The sequence below is a fragment of the Cherax quadricarinatus genome, chromosome 39 (genome assembly GCF_038502225.1).
Source record: "Cherax quadricarinatus isolate ZL_2023a chromosome 39, ASM3850222v1, whole genome shotgun sequence".
NCBI lineage: Eukaryota > Metazoa > Arthropoda > Malacostraca > Decapoda > Parastacidae > Cherax > Cherax quadricarinatus.
The window spans coordinates 20,295,505-20,314,167 of NC_091330.1; the positions used below are offsets into that span (position 1 = coordinate 20,295,505).

The 18,663-nt window shown below is 42.0% G+C and overlaps 1 protein-coding gene across 3 annotated transcripts in view; it reads left to right on the forward strand.

Annotated features, from left to right (window-relative positions):
- The window catches only part of LOC128696437 (uncharacterized), a 142,586-nt gene that overhangs the window by 67,789 nt on the left and 56,134 nt on the right, over positions 1 to 18,663 (forward strand). For all 3 annotated transcript variants that reach the window (XM_070092509.1, XM_070092510.1, XM_070092508.1), the window contains 2 exons: positions 8,275 to 8,502; positions 8,944 to 9,181. In XM_070092509.1, coding sequence (XP_069948610.1) covers positions 8,425 to 8,502; positions 8,944 to 9,181 — 316 coding nt within the window. In that variant the 5' untranslated portion in view covers positions 8,275 to 8,424. The remainder of the gene's footprint in view (positions 1 to 8,274; positions 8,503 to 8,943; positions 9,182 to 18,663) is intronic.

Genomic DNA, 18,663 nt, shown 5'->3' on the forward strand with positions numbered 1-18,663 from the left:
CAACCCATTCTCGGTGCTACCTGACGAATGTGAGTGTTCTACTGGGAATGCCACAACGAGCACCAAAGAAGCATTGGCAGACGTGAGTGAGACATCCCTAGAAACCCCAACGAAGACCATCGAGAACGTCTTGACGAATTCTACAAGTGGTGTAATGCTACCTAGCGAATGTGAGTCGACTAATCGGAGCATCACGACGGACGACGCCAAGGAAGGTAAAAACATTGTTGTTGTTGGGGATAGCCAGATTAGGTACATGGATAGGGCATTCTGCTTGAAGGATAGGAGTAGGAGGCAGAGAGTGTGTTTTCCTGGGGCTGGGATGAAGGATATTGTTAGCCGTCTGGATGACATCATGAGAGGTAATGGGAGCAATCCTATTATCTGTCTCAGTGCTGGAGGAAACGATGTTGGCAGACGTAGGAGTGAGGACCTGATTAGCAGGTATAGGTCAGCAATAGAGATAATTAGGAGGAAGGGTGGGAAACCTGTCATATGTGGCATTTTGCCAAGGAGAGGAGTTGGAAATGAATGGTTGTCCAGAGCAATTGGTGTCAATTGCTGGCTGGACAAATACTGTAAGGAAAATGCGGTGACATTCATTGACAACTGGGACCTCTTCTATGGCAGAAATGACATGTATGCCAGGGATGGGGTTCACTTATCTAGGTGTGGGGTGGGAGCACTGGCCAACGCAGTGGAGGGAGCTGTGAGGTCTTTAAACTAGGAATAGTTAGTGGTATGGGTTTTTGTGGGAAAACTGTGAAGTCTCAGGGTAGTAATATGAGTACTAGGAGAACTAGTAATAGGCAAAATAAGGTGGATATTGGAAAGCCAGTGGCACTATTTGACAAGGACAGTAATAGGTTTAGTGGAATAACAGAAAGGAGCAGGAAGGGTAAAGAGAGAGGAGGGTCTTTAAGTATTTATTACACAAAAAGTCGCAGTGCTAGGAATAAGATGGACGAGTTGAGACTAGTTGCTAGTGCAGGTAACATAGATGTATTTGCCATTACTGAGACGTGGTTTAATTCAAAAAGTCGGGACATGCCTGCAGAATGTCACATTCAGGGTTTTAAATTGTTCCAAGTAGATAGAAGTATCGGGAAGGGGGGTGGGGTGGCATTGTATGTCCGAGATCGCTTGAACTGTTGCATAAAAACGGGTATTAAGTCTGAAGTAACACATACAGAGTCTGTTTGGATAGAATTTTCAGAGGGGCATGAAAAGTTAATTTTAGGTGTGATATACCGTCCCCCAAATTTAGATAGGGACCAGGGGAGACTACTATGGGAGGAAATTGTTAGGGCCACAAGGCACGATAATGTAGTAATTCTAGGAGACTTTAACTTTAGTCATATTGATTGGAATTTCTTGACTGGGAATTTAGAATCATACGACTTCTTAGAAGTAGTTCAGGATTGTTTTTTGAAGCAGTTTGTGACAGAACCTACAAGGGGTAATAACCTGCTTGACTTAGTTCTGGCAAACAATGAATCCCTTGTTAATAATTTAGAAGTTTCAGAGGAACTGGGTGCTAGCGACCACAAATCAATTACATTTAGAATTGAATGGAAGTATGATAGTAGGGATAACTCAGTAACAGTCCCAGATTTTCGCTTAGCAGATTACGATGGGCTTAGAGAACACTTATCATCTGTTGACTGGGGTAACGAAGAGAGCTATCAATATGACAGTTTTCTGAACACAATACATGCTGCTCAAAGAACGTTTATCCCTTATAAAGAAATTAGATCAAATAGAAATGACCCAAAATGGATGAATAATAGGCTGAAATATCTACTAGGGCATAAGAAAGGAATTTATAGGCGTATCAAAAGAGGCGAGGGTCATCTTATGAATCAGTATATTGACATTAAGAGGGACATTAAAAAGGGGATAAGAAAAGCTAAAAGGGACTATGAAATTAAAGTTGCTAGGGATTCTAAAACTAACCCAGAAAGTTTTTTCCAGGTCTATAGAACAAAAGTCAGAGATAAGATAGGTCCCCTTAAAAATAACTATGGGCATCTTACTGACAAAGAGAATGAAATGTGCTCGATTTTAAATAATTATTTTCTCTCGGTTTTTACACAGGAAGACACTAATAATATTCCGGTAATTAATTTTTGTAGTGGGCCAGAAGAAGATAAATTATGTAACATCACAGTCACTAGTGAAATGGTTGTGAAGCAGATAGACAGACTGAAGCAAAATAAGTCACCGGGTCCTGATGAGGTTTTTTCAAGGGTTCTAAAGGAATGCAAAATGGAAGTCTGTGAACCATTAACTAATATTTTTAATTTATCTCTTCAAACAGGTGTAGTGTCTGATATGTGGAAGATGGCTAATGTAACTCCTATTTTTAAAACAGGGGACAAGTCGTTACCGTCAAATTACCGCCCAATAAGCCTGACCTCAATTGTAGGCAAATTACTAGAGTCAATTATAGCTGAGATTATAAGAAGCCATCTCGATAAGCATAGCTTGATTAATGATACTCAGCATGGATTCACAAGAGGCCGGTCTTGTCTAACTAATTTATTAACTTTCTTCAGTAAAGCTTTTGAGGCTGTTGACCACGATAAAGAATTTGATATTGTTTACTTAGATTTTAGTAAGGCATTTGATAGAGTTCCGCACCAAAGACTGTTGAAGAAAGTAGCAGCTCATGGCATTGGGGGAAGGGTGCTCTCATGGATCGAGTCATGGCTCACAGACAGGAAGCAGAGAGTGTCCATAAATGGGGTTAAATCCGAGTGGGGATCAGTAACAAGTGGCGTTCTACAGGGATCAGTCTTGGGCCCGTCGTTGTTTATAATATATATCAATGATCTTGATGAAGGAATTACTAGTGATATGAGCAAATTCGCCGATGACACGAAGATAGGTAGGATAATTGATTCAAACGTAGATGTTAGGGAACTTCAGGAGGATTTAGACAAACTCTACTCTTGGTCAGAAAAGTGGCAGATGCAGTCCAATGTAGATAAATGCAAGGTTCTGAAGCTCGGGAGTGTCCATAACCCTAGCACTTATAAGTTAAATAATGTAGAACTTAGCCATACAGCTTTCGGAAAGGACTTGGGGGTTATGGTAAGCAGCAACCTTAAACCAAGACAGCAATGCCTAAGCGTACGTAATAAGGCAAATAGATTACTGGGATTTATATCAAGAAGTGTAAGCAACAGAAGTCCAGAGGTCATACTGCAGCTTTATACATCATTAGTAAGGCCTCACCTAGATTATGCAGCTCAGTTCTGGTCTCCATATTACAGAATGGACATAAATTCGTTAGAAAACATTCAGCGTAGGATGACTAAATTAATACATAGCATTAGAAATCTTCCTTATGAAGAAAGATTGAAGACTCTTAAGTTACATTCACTTGTTAGACGAAGAATGAGGGGAGACCTGATCGAAGTGTATAAGTGGAAGATAGGTATTAATAAAGGGGGTATTAACAAGGTCTTGAGGATATCTCTCCAAGAGAGAACCCGCAGTAATGGATTTAAATTAGATAAGTTTAGATTTAGAAAGGACATAGGAAAGTATTGGTTTGGAAATAGGGTAGTTGATGAGTGGAACAGTCTACCTAGTTGGGTTGGAAATATAAACACATATGCATTATAATGTGATCCTTTATTGACTACGTTTCGCCCACACAGTGGGCTTTTTCAAGTCACAAACAGAACTACCTGGGGTGGAAGGAACGCGAGTATATATAGTCAGGTTCAGAATGCTGAGGTCAGGTGGAGAATGCTGCATCTGATGATGTACCGAGTGGGGTTATAGAGTCTAAAATCTTGGGTAGCTTGGAAAATAGATTGGACAAGTTTGTGAGCAGACCTTCTACAGTGTTCTTATGTGGGATAGCGATGAAGAAGCTTCTTGGCAAGTGGTTCAGCTATGTTATAGAAGCCACTATTCTGGTTGAAGTTGTCGGATATAGAAATAAGTGATGATTCCAGGATTCTTCGGTATTGAGTGTTGTCTTCTGTGGCGATAAGTCTTGAGTTTCTGTAGTTTATCAAGTGGTTGTGTGAATTACGGTGTTGTACGCAGGCATTCCTTGTATCGTCAGACCTGCTTGCGTATTGGTGTTCTGAAATACGTGTTTGGAGGTCCCTTGATGTTTCGCCAACGTATAACTTGTTGCAGTCATTACAAGGGATTATGTATACCCCTGCAGAGGGTGGAAGCTTGTCCTGTCTATCACTGGTAATGTCCTTGATGGTCGTGGTTGTGGAGGTAGATACTTGAAATGGTGTAATTATAGGCTTCTTCCTGCGTGCACTCAGAATCTGCAGCAATGAGTTTCTTGAAGAAGAATGCACGATGATTGAACAAGTATTTTCTAAACTTCACTATCCTCGTCACTTCATCAGAGACTGCAGACGACGGGCATTAAACATCTTCAACACACCCAGAGAAGACACTGCCGAGAAGAGATACATAGTCCTCCCCACCAACTCCATTGCCAAACACGTTTCCAACATCTTTTCCAATGAACATCAAAATGGTATACAATACCGACAGGTTGTTAGGTAAGACACATATGCAACAGTTAGACAACTTTATTCCGAAACGTTTCGCCTACACAGTAGGCTTCTTCAGTCGAATACAGAAAATAGGCAGGAACAGTAGAGATGTGAAGACGATGTAATCAGTCCATCACCCTTGTAGTCGTAGAATTTGAGGTTGTCAGTCCCTCGGCCTGGAGAAGTTCAGTTCCATAGTCAGGAACTATCTGAAGATCAAGCGACAGTGCGGAGACTTAAATACTGTCAGAAGGAGAGGTGCAGAGTAGTAGTAGTAGTAGTAGTAGTAGTAGTGAGAATGTAACCACTGAGAGGTCATGTCCCTCTCAGATCCAACACTTCTCACTTGAAAAGCTTGTCCAAGGTGTTTTCTGTACCAAGATGCCATGTGTTGCAGTGTCTGTCAAGATGAACATCAAAATGGTATACAATACCGACAGGTTGTTAGGTAAGACACATATGCAACAGTTAGGGTGATGGACTGATTACATCGTCTTCACATCTCTACTGTTCCTGCCTATTTTCTGTATTCGACTGAAGAAGCCTACTGTGTAGGCGAAACGTTTCGGAATAAAGTTGTCTAACTGTTGCATATGTGTCTTACCTAACATCTTTTCCAATACCTCATTTCAAGTATCTACCTCCACAACCACGACCATCAAGGACATTACCAGTGATAGACAGGACAAGCTTCCACCCTCTGCAGGGGTATGCATAATCCCTTGTAATGACTGCAACAAGTTATACGTTGAGAGTAAGACACATGTGCAACATCTGGGTATCTTTATTGTAGACGTTTCGCCATCCAGTGGCTTTATCAATACAAATTCTAGGACATAACTTGAAGACAGTAGAACTATGTACAGAAGATGAGGTAATCAGTCCCTCAACCTAGGAGTAGGTGCGAAGAGCACCATAGTCGTGGAGATTCTGAAGCAGAAGAAAGGATCCTGGCGCTTATATAGTAACGTCAGGTGTAGCAGACGAGGGCATATTCACTGGTAGGCGGGATTCCCCAGTGGAAGTAGGTCCTTCCCAAAGAGATGGGTTAGTTGTAGTAGTAGTTGTCGTAGTCGTGAAGGTTATGTATGGAATCTTAATTCTGAGGACATGTACATAACCTTCACGACTACGACAACTACTACTACAACTAACCCATCTCTTTGGGAAGGACCTACTTCCACTGGGGAATCCCGCCTACCAGTGAATATGCCCTCGTCTGCTACACCTGACGTTACTATATAAGCGCCAGGATCCTTTCTTCTGCTTCAGAATCTCCACGACTATGGTGCTCTTCGCACCTACTCCTAGGTTGAGGGACTGATTACCTCATCTTCTGTACATAGTTCTACTGTCTTCAAGTTATGTCCTAGAATTTGTATTGATAAAGCCACTGGATGGCGAAACGTCTACAATAAAGATACCCAGATGTTGCACATGTGTCTTAATCTCAGACTCACCTTTGTTCAGTACAGACTCACCTTTGTTCAGTACAGACTCACCTTTGTTCAGTACAGACTCACCTTTGTTCAGTAAAGACTCACCTTTGTTCAGTAAAGACTCACCTTTGTTCAGTAAAGACTCACCTTTGTTCAGTAAAGACTCACCTTTGTTCAGTAAAGACTCACCTTTGTTCAGTAAAGACTCACCTTTGTTCAGTAAAGACTCACCTTTGTTCAGTAAAGACTCACCTTTGTTCAGTAAAGACTCACCTTTGTTCAGTAAAGACTCACCTTTGTTCAGTAAAGACTCACCTTTGTTCAGTAAAGACTCACCTTTGTTCAGTAAAGACTCACCTTTGTTCAGTAAAGACTCGTCAGTGTTGCTCTTGTCCTTTACTCATCATCTTTGTACTTGGCGCACTCTGCTTAACATGTACCACAACCTGATACTCCACACAACATTTTTTTGTGTGCATGTGATTGAAAGCCAGGACAAGTCCGGGACGTGCTAGTTAAAAATGGAAGGAAAGGTGTGAGACACCAGTGCCGGCGTTCATAGCATTACATGCCGTCGCCGTGAAAAATGTTATCTTGTAGGAACCTCTAGTATAAGCAGAGTCTGAGAACATATATAGGTATGCATGCCACAGGCACGACACTAGGAACACATTTACTCTACACTGCTACACTGAGAATCACCTAATGAATGTCCCAGAAGGCAGACTTAGTATTAAGGAGAGAGACCGTGGCAACAGATTGTGTTTACAATCAGCAGTAATAGTCACTGCAAGTTTTGTTTCATTAAACTCTGCATCATTCACAGTCTCTGGATGCTTAGTGAAACTTATCTTACTAAACTAGACACCACATCACCACTTACTTTTTTGTATTAGCAGGTTCTTTTATATAAACATTACATCCAGGATGTAATGTTTAATGACGCTTCTGTGAACACAAGCGCCATTAGCGAACAAAAGAGGTGAAATTAACATAAACAGTATCCACTTAGGGTAGAGAGTAAAATAACAGCTTTAATACGATCAAAATTGTGAACATTTCGGCAGCAGCAATTACAGAAGCAGTGCCAAAACCATCAGTCATTTCTACTTTTTTTTTTTGTGGCGATACACCACAGAGTTTGCATAAATTTGTGTTGCACAAGGATCAGCACTGGGCCCTTTGTTGTTAACAACCAGTATAAACAACATAGACGAGGGACTAAAATAGCAGCATAAACATGTTCACTGATGACAATAAGCTATATCGTGATAGAATATATGTCACTGTTATCTTCATCCTCCGGTCTTCATCTATCACAGATACTACTTACAAGGTGCTATGGACAGTCATTTTTTATATACATAAAAGCGTTGTATTCTTTATCCTGCTTCACTGTTTTAAATATTGTCCCTTATGAAACACTTCACTTTAATTGATCTAATTATTTTCATGGTAATTTTGACTGGTGCCTTTTTATATAATGTAGTTGTAGTTGATGTTATTGTGTTGCATTAGTTTATGGCGTATTTTTAGTTGTTTAAAGTGTATTCTTATAGTGTATTTGTGAGTGTAGATGAATGGTTCAGAGAACCGACATGTTGATAAATTAGACACATGTGCAACTCTTGGGTATCTTTATTGAGGAAACGTTTCGCCACACAGTGGCTTCATCAGTCCATACATAGGAGAAAACTTGAAGAACAGGAGGAGAATGAGGTAATCAGTCCCTCAACCTTGAGTCGATGTGTTCAGTCCATCAATCTTGAGTAGAATACGGCAGATGAGCGGAGAAGCAGCTTATAAACCGTATGGCAGGAGAGGTGCAGCAGTCATAGGTGGTGTCACATTTGTTCAATGTGGAAGTAGGTTGTGCCCAAGAATTAGGCAAGCCAAGAATTCCTAAGTATTAAGATCCCAAGAAGTTGCAGTGTCTGTCAGACACTGCCGTATTCTACTCAAGATTGATGGACTGAACACATCGACTCAAGGTTGAGGGACTGATTACCTCATTCTCCTCCTGTTCTTCAAGTTTTCTCCTATGTATGGACTGATGAAGCCACTGTGTGGCGAAACGTTTCCTCAATAAAGATACCCAAGAGTTGCACATGTGTCTAATTTATTTGTGAGTGGCTGGAAGTTTTGCCCTGCTGCCTGACTTCTGCTTCCGCATATTTGACTTATATGAGTCATCCCTCACCGCGACCTCCGGTAGTTGTTACACTGCGGTGAGGCCCCACTCATTGACTCACCTCTCACCTACATGCTTGACTCACCTGTGTCATGTGTTACAGCTGTGGCAATACCTGGCTCGTCAGTACCTGCGTCAACCTGACTCATCAGTAGGTGGGTCTACCTGACTCACCAGTAGGTGGGTCTACCTGACTCATCAGTAGGTGGGTCTACCTGACTCACCAGTAGGTGGGTCTACCTGACTCACCACTATGTCTTCCACACTGCCTCGAACTCGAAGTGTGAGTGCTGCTTCCTCATCGTCCTCCAGCGCTGCCTCAACCACCAAGGTAACTTCTCATTCACGTTTTCTTCACGTCTTCCTTCTCTTCATGTTGTTTTCTCTACTTCGCCTCCTCTTACTGTCTTCATTACTACACCTCCTTTTCCTCCTCATGTTTCTTTACTTCACTTCTTCCTCCTCATCTTGTCTTCTTTATTTCACATCGTCATCAAAAGTACAAGTTTTTCCTTCAAAACTGCTAGGTACTGTACACTCCCACAACCCACCTGCCACAACGTTGCCACTAACACTCTTTCACTATGATATCTGCGCTCCAAGAACGAGTCTGTCTGGTATCTGTACCACCACTCACGTACCCGTTCATGTTTCAAGAACGGGTCCGTCTGGTGTCTGTACCACTGCTCACGTACCCGTCCATGTCTCAAGAAAGAGTCTGTCCCTTATACAAAAATACCACCACTCACTGGCCTACCTGTCCATTTTTCAGGAGCGGGTTCGTCCGGTATCAGTGTGCGACGCAACGTGGGCGGCCAAGATGTCGGGTTCAGAGGGTGGTCAGCAGCAGCAGCAGCAGCAGCTGCTGGTGCGGACACCGTCACAAGCCAACAATCTGTGCACAACGGTGCCACAGAGCCTGGTGGTGCAGACGCTGGGTGGGCGACATACACCCACCAGAAGCAGCCTCAGGCACTCACGCATGATCGTACTAGCCAAGAATGGTTACCGTGAGTACACTTTTTACTCGTATTTTTTTTATAATGTGTACCCTGGTATTTCTTTACGCGTACTACTGTTGTTTCTTTCTTATATACTGTTGTTATGCCCTCTTATATACTGTTGTTATGCCCTAATATGTACTGTTGTTGTGCTCTTAGGTGTACTGTTATTATTTTTGCCCTCCTATGTGCTAGTCTGCTACTACTTATTCTCTCAACCCATGAAACGGGCGGGGATTCAACCCATGGCAAGTGAGCCCTAACACTCCGTGTTTTGTTTACAATCGTGTTATTACGATTTCGTGAGTCATGTTCTTTCATGTGCATTTCTGCTGTTTCTTGTTCCTTAGTAGTTCTTATAATAATTGTTGCTTTCGTGTCAGTTATTATGTTATGTATCAAGGGTCAGTGAGGCGACTGTTATGCTGCTTTTAGTTCTTAAGTTCAACAACAGACACATATGTCTCACTGTATCTTGTCAACAACAGATACATGTCATGCCTCACTGTATCTTGTCAACAACAGACACATGTCATGCCTCACTGTATCTTGTCAACAACAGACACATGTCATGCCTCACTGTATCTTGTCAACAACAGACACATGTCATGCCTCACTGTATCTTGTCAACGACAGACACATGTCATGCCTCACTGTATCTTGTCAACAACAGACACATGTAATGCCTCACTGTATCTTGTCAACAACAGACACATGTCATGCCTCACTGTATCTTGTCAACGGCAGACACATGTCATGCCTCACTGTATCTTGTCAACAACAGATACATGTCATGCCTCACTGTATCTTGTCAACAACAGACACATGTCATGCCTCACTGTATCTTGTCAACAACAGACACATGTCATGCCTCACTGTATCTTGTCAACAACAGACACATGTCATGCCTCACTGTATCTTGTCAACAACAGACACATGTCATGCCTCACTGTATCTTGTCAACAACAGACACATGTCATGCCTCACTGTATCTTGTCAACAACAGACACATGTAATGCCTCACTGTATCTTGTCAACAACAGACACATGTCATGCCTCACTGTATCTTGTCAACAACAGACACATGTCATGCCTCACTGTATCTTGTCAACAACAGACACATGTCATGCCTCACTGTATCTTGTCAACAACAGACACATGTCATGCCTCACTGTATCTTGTCAACAACAGACACATGTCATGCCTCACTGTATCTTGTCAAGAACAGACACATGTCATGCCTCACTGTATCTTGTCAACAACAGACACATGTCATGCCTCACTCTATCTTGTCAACAACAGACACATGTCATGCCTCACTGTATCTTGTCAACAACAGACACATGTCATGCCTCACTGTATCTTGTCAACAACAGACACATGTCATGCCTCACTGTATCTTGTCAACAACAGACACATGTCATGCCTCACTGTATCTTGTCAACAACAGACACATGTCATGCCTCACTGTATCTTGTCAACAACAGACACATGTCATGCCTCACTGTATCTTGTCAACAACAGACACATGTCATGCCTCACTGTGTCTTGTCAACAACAGACACATGTCATGCCTCACTGTATCTTGTCAACGGCAGACACATGTCATGCCTCGCTGTATCTTGTCAACAACAGACACATGTCATGCCTCACTGTATCTTGTCAACAACATACACATGTCATGCCTCACTGTATCTTGTCAACAACAGACACATGTCATGCCTCACTGTATCTTGTCAACAACAGACACATGTCATGCCTCACTGTATCTTGTCAACAACAGACACATGTCATGCCTCACTGTATCTTGTCAACAACAGACACATGTCATGCCTCACTGTATCTTGTCAACAACAGACACATGTCATGCCTCACTGTATCTTGTCAACGTCAGACACATGTCATGCCTCACTGTGTCGTGTCAACAACAGACACATGTCATGCCTCACTGTATCTTGTCAACGTCAGACACATGTCATGCCTCACTGTATCTTGTCAACAACAGACACATGTCATGCCTCACTGTATCTTGTCAACGGCAGACACATGTCATGCCTCACTGTATCTTGTCAACAACAGACACATGTCATGCCTCACTGTATCTTGTCAACAACAGACACATGTCATGCCTCACTGTATCTTGTCAACAACAGACACATGTCATGCCTCACTGTATCTTGTCAACAACAGACACATGTCATGCCTCACTGTATCTTGTCAACAACAGACACATGTCATGCCTCACTGTATCTTGTCAACAACAGACACATGTCATGCCTCACTGTATCTTGTCAACAACAGACACATGTCATGCCTCACTGTATCTTGTCAACAACAGACACATGTCATGCCTCACTGTATCTTGTCAACAACAGACACATGTCATGCCTCACTGTGTCGTGTCAACAACAGACACATGTCATGCCTCACTGTGTCGTGTCAACAACAGACACATGTCATGCCTCACTGTATCTTGTCAACAACAGACACATGTCATGCCTCGCTGTGTCGTGTCAACAGACACATGTCATGCCTCACTGTATCTTGTCAACAACAGACACATGTCATGCCTCACTGTATCTTGTCAACAACAGACACATGTCATGCCTCACTGTATCTTGTCAACAACAGACACATGTCATGCCTCACTATCTTGTCAACAACAGACACATGTCATGCCTCACTGTATCTTGTCAACAACAGACACATGTCATGCCTCACTGTATCTTGTCAACAACAGACACATGTCATGCCTCACTGTATCTTGTCAACAACAGACACATGTCATGCCTCACTGTATCTTGTCAACGGCAGACACATGTCATGCCTCACTGTATCTTGTCAACAATAGACACATGTCATGCCTCACTGTGTCGTGTCAACAACAGACACATGTCATGCCTCACTGTATCTTGTCAACAACAGACACATGTCATGCCTCACCGTATCTTGTCAACAACAGACACATGTCATGCCTCACTGTATCTTGTCAACAACAGACACATGTCATGCCTCACTGTATCTTGTCAACATATTCTTGTACAGTTGTATCTGCTGTTATTATATTTTTTCATGATAAATGTTTGTTATGGGTTCCTGGTGTTAGTGTACGTTCACATGTATCATGACTGGTGTTAGTGTACGTTCACATGTATCATGACTGGTGTTAGTGTACGTTCACATGTATCATGACTGGTGTTAGTGTACGTTCACATGTATCATGACTGGTGTTAGTGTACGTTCACATGTATCATGACTGGTGTTAGTGTACGTTCACATGTATCATGACTGGTGTTGGTGTACGTTCACATGTATCATGACTGGTGTTAGTGTACGTTCACATGTATCATGACTGGTGTTAGTGTACGTTCACATGTATCATGACTGGTGTTAGTGTACGTTCACATGTATCATGACTGGTGTTAGTGTACGTTCACATGTATCATGACTGGTGTTAGTGTACGTTCACATGTATCATGACTGGTGTTAGTGTACGTTCACATGTATCATGACTGGTGTTAGTGTACGTTCACATGTATCATGACTGGTGTTAGTGTACGTTCACATGTATCATGACTGGTGTTAGTGTACGTTCACATGTATCATGACTGGTGTTAGTGTACGTTCACATGTATCATGACTGGTGTTAGTGTACGTTCACATGTATCATGACTGGTGTTAGTGTACGTTCACATGTATCATGACTGGTGTTAGTGTACGTTCACATGTATCATGACTGGTGTTAGTGTACGTTCACATGTATCATGACTGGTGTTAGTGTACGTTCACATGTATCATGACTGGTGTTAGTGTACGTTCACATGTATCATGACTGGTGTTAGTGTACGTTCACATGTATCATGACTGGTGTTAGTGTACGTTCACATGTATCATGACTGGTGTTAGTGTACGTTCACATGTGTCATGACTGGTGTTGGTGTACGTTCACATGTATCATGACTGGTGTTGGTGTACGTTCACATGTATCATGACTGGTGTTAGTGTACGTTCACATGTATCATGACTGGTGTTAGTGTACGTTCACATGTATCATGACTGGTGTTAGTGTACGTTCACATGTATCATGACTGGTGTTAGTGTACGTTCACATGTATCATGACTGGTGTTAGTGTACGTTCACATGTATCATGACTGGTGTTAGTGTACGTTCACATGTATCATGACTGGTGTTAGTGTACGTTCACATGTATCATGACTGGTGTTAGTGTACGTTCACATGTATCATGACTGGTGTTAGTGTACGTTCACATGTATCATGACTGGTGTTAGTGTACGTTCACATGTATCATGACTGGTGTTAGTGTACGTTCACATGTATCATGACTGGTGTTAGTGTACGTTCACATGTATCATGACTGGTGTTAGTGTACGTTCACATGTATCATGACTGGTGTTAGTGTACGTTCACATGTACGTTCACATGTATCATGACTGGTGTTAGTGTACGTTCACATGTATCATGACTGGTGTTAGTGTACGTTCACATGTATCATGACTGTGTTAGTGTACGTTCACATGTATCATGACTGGTGTTAGTGTGTGTACGTTCACATGTATCATGACTGGTGTTAGTGTGTGTACGTTCACATGTATCATGACTGGTGTTAGTGTGTGTACGTTCACATGTATCATGACTGGTGTTAGTGTGTGTACGTTCACATGTATCATGACTGGTGTTAGTGTGTGTACGTTCACATGTATCATGACTGGTGTTAGTGTGTGTACGTTCACATGTATCATGACTGGTGTTAGTGTGTGTACGTTCACATGTATCATGACTGGTGTTAGTGTACGTTCACATGTACGTTCACATGTATCATGACTGGTGTTAGTGTGTACGTACGTTCACATGTATCACATGTACTGGTGTTAGTGTGTGTACGTTCACATGTATCATGACTGGTGTTAGTGTGTGTACGTTCACATGTATCATGACTGGTGTTAGTGTGTGTACGTTCACATGTATCATGACTGGTGTTAGTGTGTGTACGTTCACATGTATCATGACTGGTGTTAGTGTGTGTACGTTCACATGTATCATGACTGGTGTTAGTGTGTGTACGTTCACATGTATCACGACTGGTGTTAGTGTACGTTCACATGTGTCATGACTGGTGTTGGTGTACGTTCACATGTATCATGACTGGTGTTGGTGTACGTTCACATGTATCATGACTGGTGTTAGTGTACGTTCACATGTATCATGACTGGTGTTTGTGTACGTTCACATGTCTCATGACTGGTGTTGGTGTACGTTCACATGTATCATGACTGGTGTTAGTGTACGTTCACATGTATCATGACTGGTGTTAGTGTACGTTCACATGTATCATGACTGGTGTTAGTGTACGTTCACATGTATCATGACTGGTGTTAGTGTACGTTCACATGTATCATGACTGGTGTTAGTGTACGTTCACATGTACGACTTCACATGTATCATGACTGGTGTTAGTGTACGTTCACATGTATCATGACTGGTGTTAGTGTACGTTCACATGTATCATGACTGGTGTTAGTGTGTTCACATGTATCGACTGGTGTTAGTGTACACATGTATCATGACTGGTGTTCGTGTACGTTCACATGTATCATGACTGGTGTTAGTGTACGTTCACATGTATCATGACTGGTGTTAGTGTACGTTCACATGTATCATGACTGGTGTTAGTGTACGTTCACATGTATCATGACTGGTGTTAGTGTACGTTCACATGTATCATGACTGGTGTTAGTGTACGTTCACATGTATCATGACTGGTGTTAGTGTACGTTCACATGTATCATGACTGGTGTTAGTGTACGTTCACATGTATCATGACTGGTGTTAGTGTACGTTCACATGTATCATGACTGGTGTTAGTGTACGTTCACATGTATCATGACTGGTGTTAGTGTACGTTCACATGTATCATGACTGGTGTTAGTGTACGTTCACATGTATCATGACTGGTGTTAGTGTACGTTCACATGTATCATGACTGGTGTTAGTGTACGTTCACATGTATCATGACTGGTGTTAGTGTACGTTCACATGTATCATGACTGGTGTTAGTGTACGTTCACATGTATCATGACTGGTGTTAGTGTACGTTCACATGTATCATGACTGGTGTTAGTGTACGTTCACATGTATCATGACTGGTGTTAGTGTACGTTCACATGTATCATGACTGGTGTTAGTGTACGTTCACATGTATCATGACTGGTGTTAGTGTACGTTCACATGTATCATGACTGGTGTTGTAGTGTACGTTCACATGTATCATGACTGGTGTTAGTGTACGTTCACATGTATCATGACTGGTGTTAGTGTACGTTCACATGTATCATGACTGGTGTTAGTGTACGTTCACATGTATCATGACTGGTGTTAGTGTACGTTCACATGTATCATGACTGGTGTTAGTGTGTGTACGTTCACATGTATCATGACTGGTGTTAGTGTGTGTACGTTCACATGTATCATGACTGGTGTTAGTGTACGTTCACATGTATCATGACTGGTGTTAGTGTACGTTCACATGTATCATGACTGGTGTTAGTGTACGTTCACATGTATCATGACTGGTGTTAGTGTACGTTCACATGTATCATGACTGGTGTTAGTGTACGTTCACATGTGTCATGACTGGTGTTGGTGTACGTTCACATGTATCATGACTGGTGTTAGTGTACGTTCACATGTATCATGACTGGTGTTAGTGTACGTTCACATGTATCATGACTGGTGTTAGTGTACGTTCACATGTATCATGACTGGTGTTAGTGTACGTTCACATGTATCATGACTGGTGTTAGTGTACGTTCACATGTATCATGACTGGTGTTAGTGTGTGTACGTTCACATGTATCATGACTGGTGTTAGTGTGTGTACGTTCACATGTATCATGACTGTTGTTAGTGTGTGTACGTTCACATGTATCATGACTGGTGTTAGTGTGTGTACGTTCACATGTATCATGACTGGTGTTAGTGTGTGTACGTTCACATGTATCATGACTGGTGTTAGTGTGTGTACGTTCACATGTATCATGACTGGTGTTAGTGTGTGTACGTTCACATGTATCATGACTGGTGTTAGTGTGTGTACGTTCACATGTATCATGACTGGTGTTAGTGTGTGTACGTTCACATGTATCATGACTGGTGTTAGTGTGTGTACGTTCACATGTATCACGACTGGTGTTAGTGTACGTTCACATGTATCACAACTGGTGTTAGAGTGTGTACGTTCACATGTATCACAACTGGTGTTAGAGTGTGTACGTTCACATGTATCACAACTGGTGTTAGAGTGTGTACGTTTACATGTATCATGACTGGTGTTAGTGTGTGTACGTTCACATGTATCATGACTGGTGTTAGTGTGTGTACGTTCACATGTATCATGACTGGTGTTAGGGTGTGTACGTTCACATGTATCATGACTGGTGTTAGGGTGTGTACGTTCACATGTATCATGACTGGTGTTAGTGTGTGTACGTTCACATGTATCATGACTGGTGTTAGGGTGTGTACGTTCACATGTATCATGACTGGTGTTAGTGTGTGTACGTTCACATGTATCATGAATGGTGTTAGTGTGTGTACGTTCACATGTATCATGACTGGTGTTAGTGTGTGTACGTTCACATGTATCATGACTGGTGTTAGGGTGTGTACGTTCACATGTATCATGACTGGTGTTAGGGTGTGTACGTTCATATGTATCATGACTGGTGTTAGTGTGTGTACGTTCACATGTATCATGACTGGTGTTAGTGTGTGTACGTTCACATGTATCTCAACTGGTGTTAGTGTGTGTACGTTCACATGTATCATGACTGGTGTGTGTGTACGTTCACATGTATCATGACTGGTGTTAGTGTACGTTCACATGTATCACGACTGGTGTTAGTGTGTGTACGTTCACATGTATCACAACTGGTGTTAGTGTGTGTACGTTCACATGTATCATGACTGGTGTTAGTGTACGTTCACATGTATCACGACTGGTGTTAGTGTACGTTCACATGTATCACAACTGGTGTTAGAGTGTGTACGTTCACATGTATCACGACTGGTGTTAGTGTGTGTACGTTCACATGTATCATGACTGGTGTTATTGTGTGTACGTTCACATGTATCATGACTGGTGTTAGTGTGTGTACGTTCACGTGTATCATGACTGGTGTTAGTGTGTGTACGTTCACATGTATCATGACTGGTGTTAGTGTACGTTCACATATATCACAACTGGTGTTAGTGTGTACGTTCACATGTATCACAACTGGTGTTAGTGTGTGTACGTTCACATGTATCATGACTGGTGTTAGTGTGTGTACGTTCACATGTATCATGACTGATGTTAGTGTGTGTACGTTCACATTTATCATGACTGGTGCTAGTGTACGTTCGCATGTATCACGACTGGTGTTAGTGTGTATGTTCACATGTGTCACAACTGGTGTTAGTGTGTACGTTCACATGTATCATGACTGGTGCTAGTGTGTGTACGTTCACATGTATCACGACTGGTGTTAGTGTACGTTCACATGTATCACGACTGGTGTTAGTGTGTGTACGTTCACATGTATCACAACTTGTGTTAGTGTGTGTACGTTCACATGTATCCTGACTGGTGTTAGTGTGTGTACGTTCACATGTATCATGACTGGTGTTAGTGTGTGTACGTTCACATGTATCACAACTGGTGTTAGTGTGTACGTTCACATGTATAACAACTGGTGTTAGAGTGTGTACGTTCACATGTATCTCAACTGGTGTTAGTGTGTGTACGTTCACATGTATCATGACTGGTGTTAGTGTGTGTACGTTCACATGTATCATGACTGGTGTTAGTGTACGTTCACATGTATCACGACTGGTGTTAGTGTGTGTACGTTCACATGTATCACAACTGGTGTTAGTGTGTGTACGTTCACATGTATCATGACTGGTGTTAGTGTACGTTCACATGTATCACGACTGGTGTTAGTGTACGTTCACATGTATCACAACTGGTGTTAGAGTGTGTACGTTCACATGTATCACGACTGGTGTTAGTGTGTGTACGTTCACATGTATCATGACTGGTGTTAGTGTACGTTCACTTGTATCATGACTGGTGTTAGTGTGGGTACGTTCACATGTATCATGACTGGTGTTCGTGTACGTTCACATGTATCACAACTGGTGTTAGTGTACGTTCACATATATCACAACTGGTGTTAGTGTGTACGTTCACATGTATCACAACTGGTGTTAGTGTGTGTACATTCACATGTATCATGACTGGTGTTAGTGTGTGTACGTTCACATGTATCATGACTGATGTTAGTGTGTGTACGTTCACATGTATCATGACTGGTGCTAGTGTACGTTCACATGTATCACGACTGGTGTTAGTGTGTACGTTCACATGTATCACAGCTGGTGTTAGTGTGTGTACGTTCACATGTATCATGAATGGTGTTTGTGTGTACGT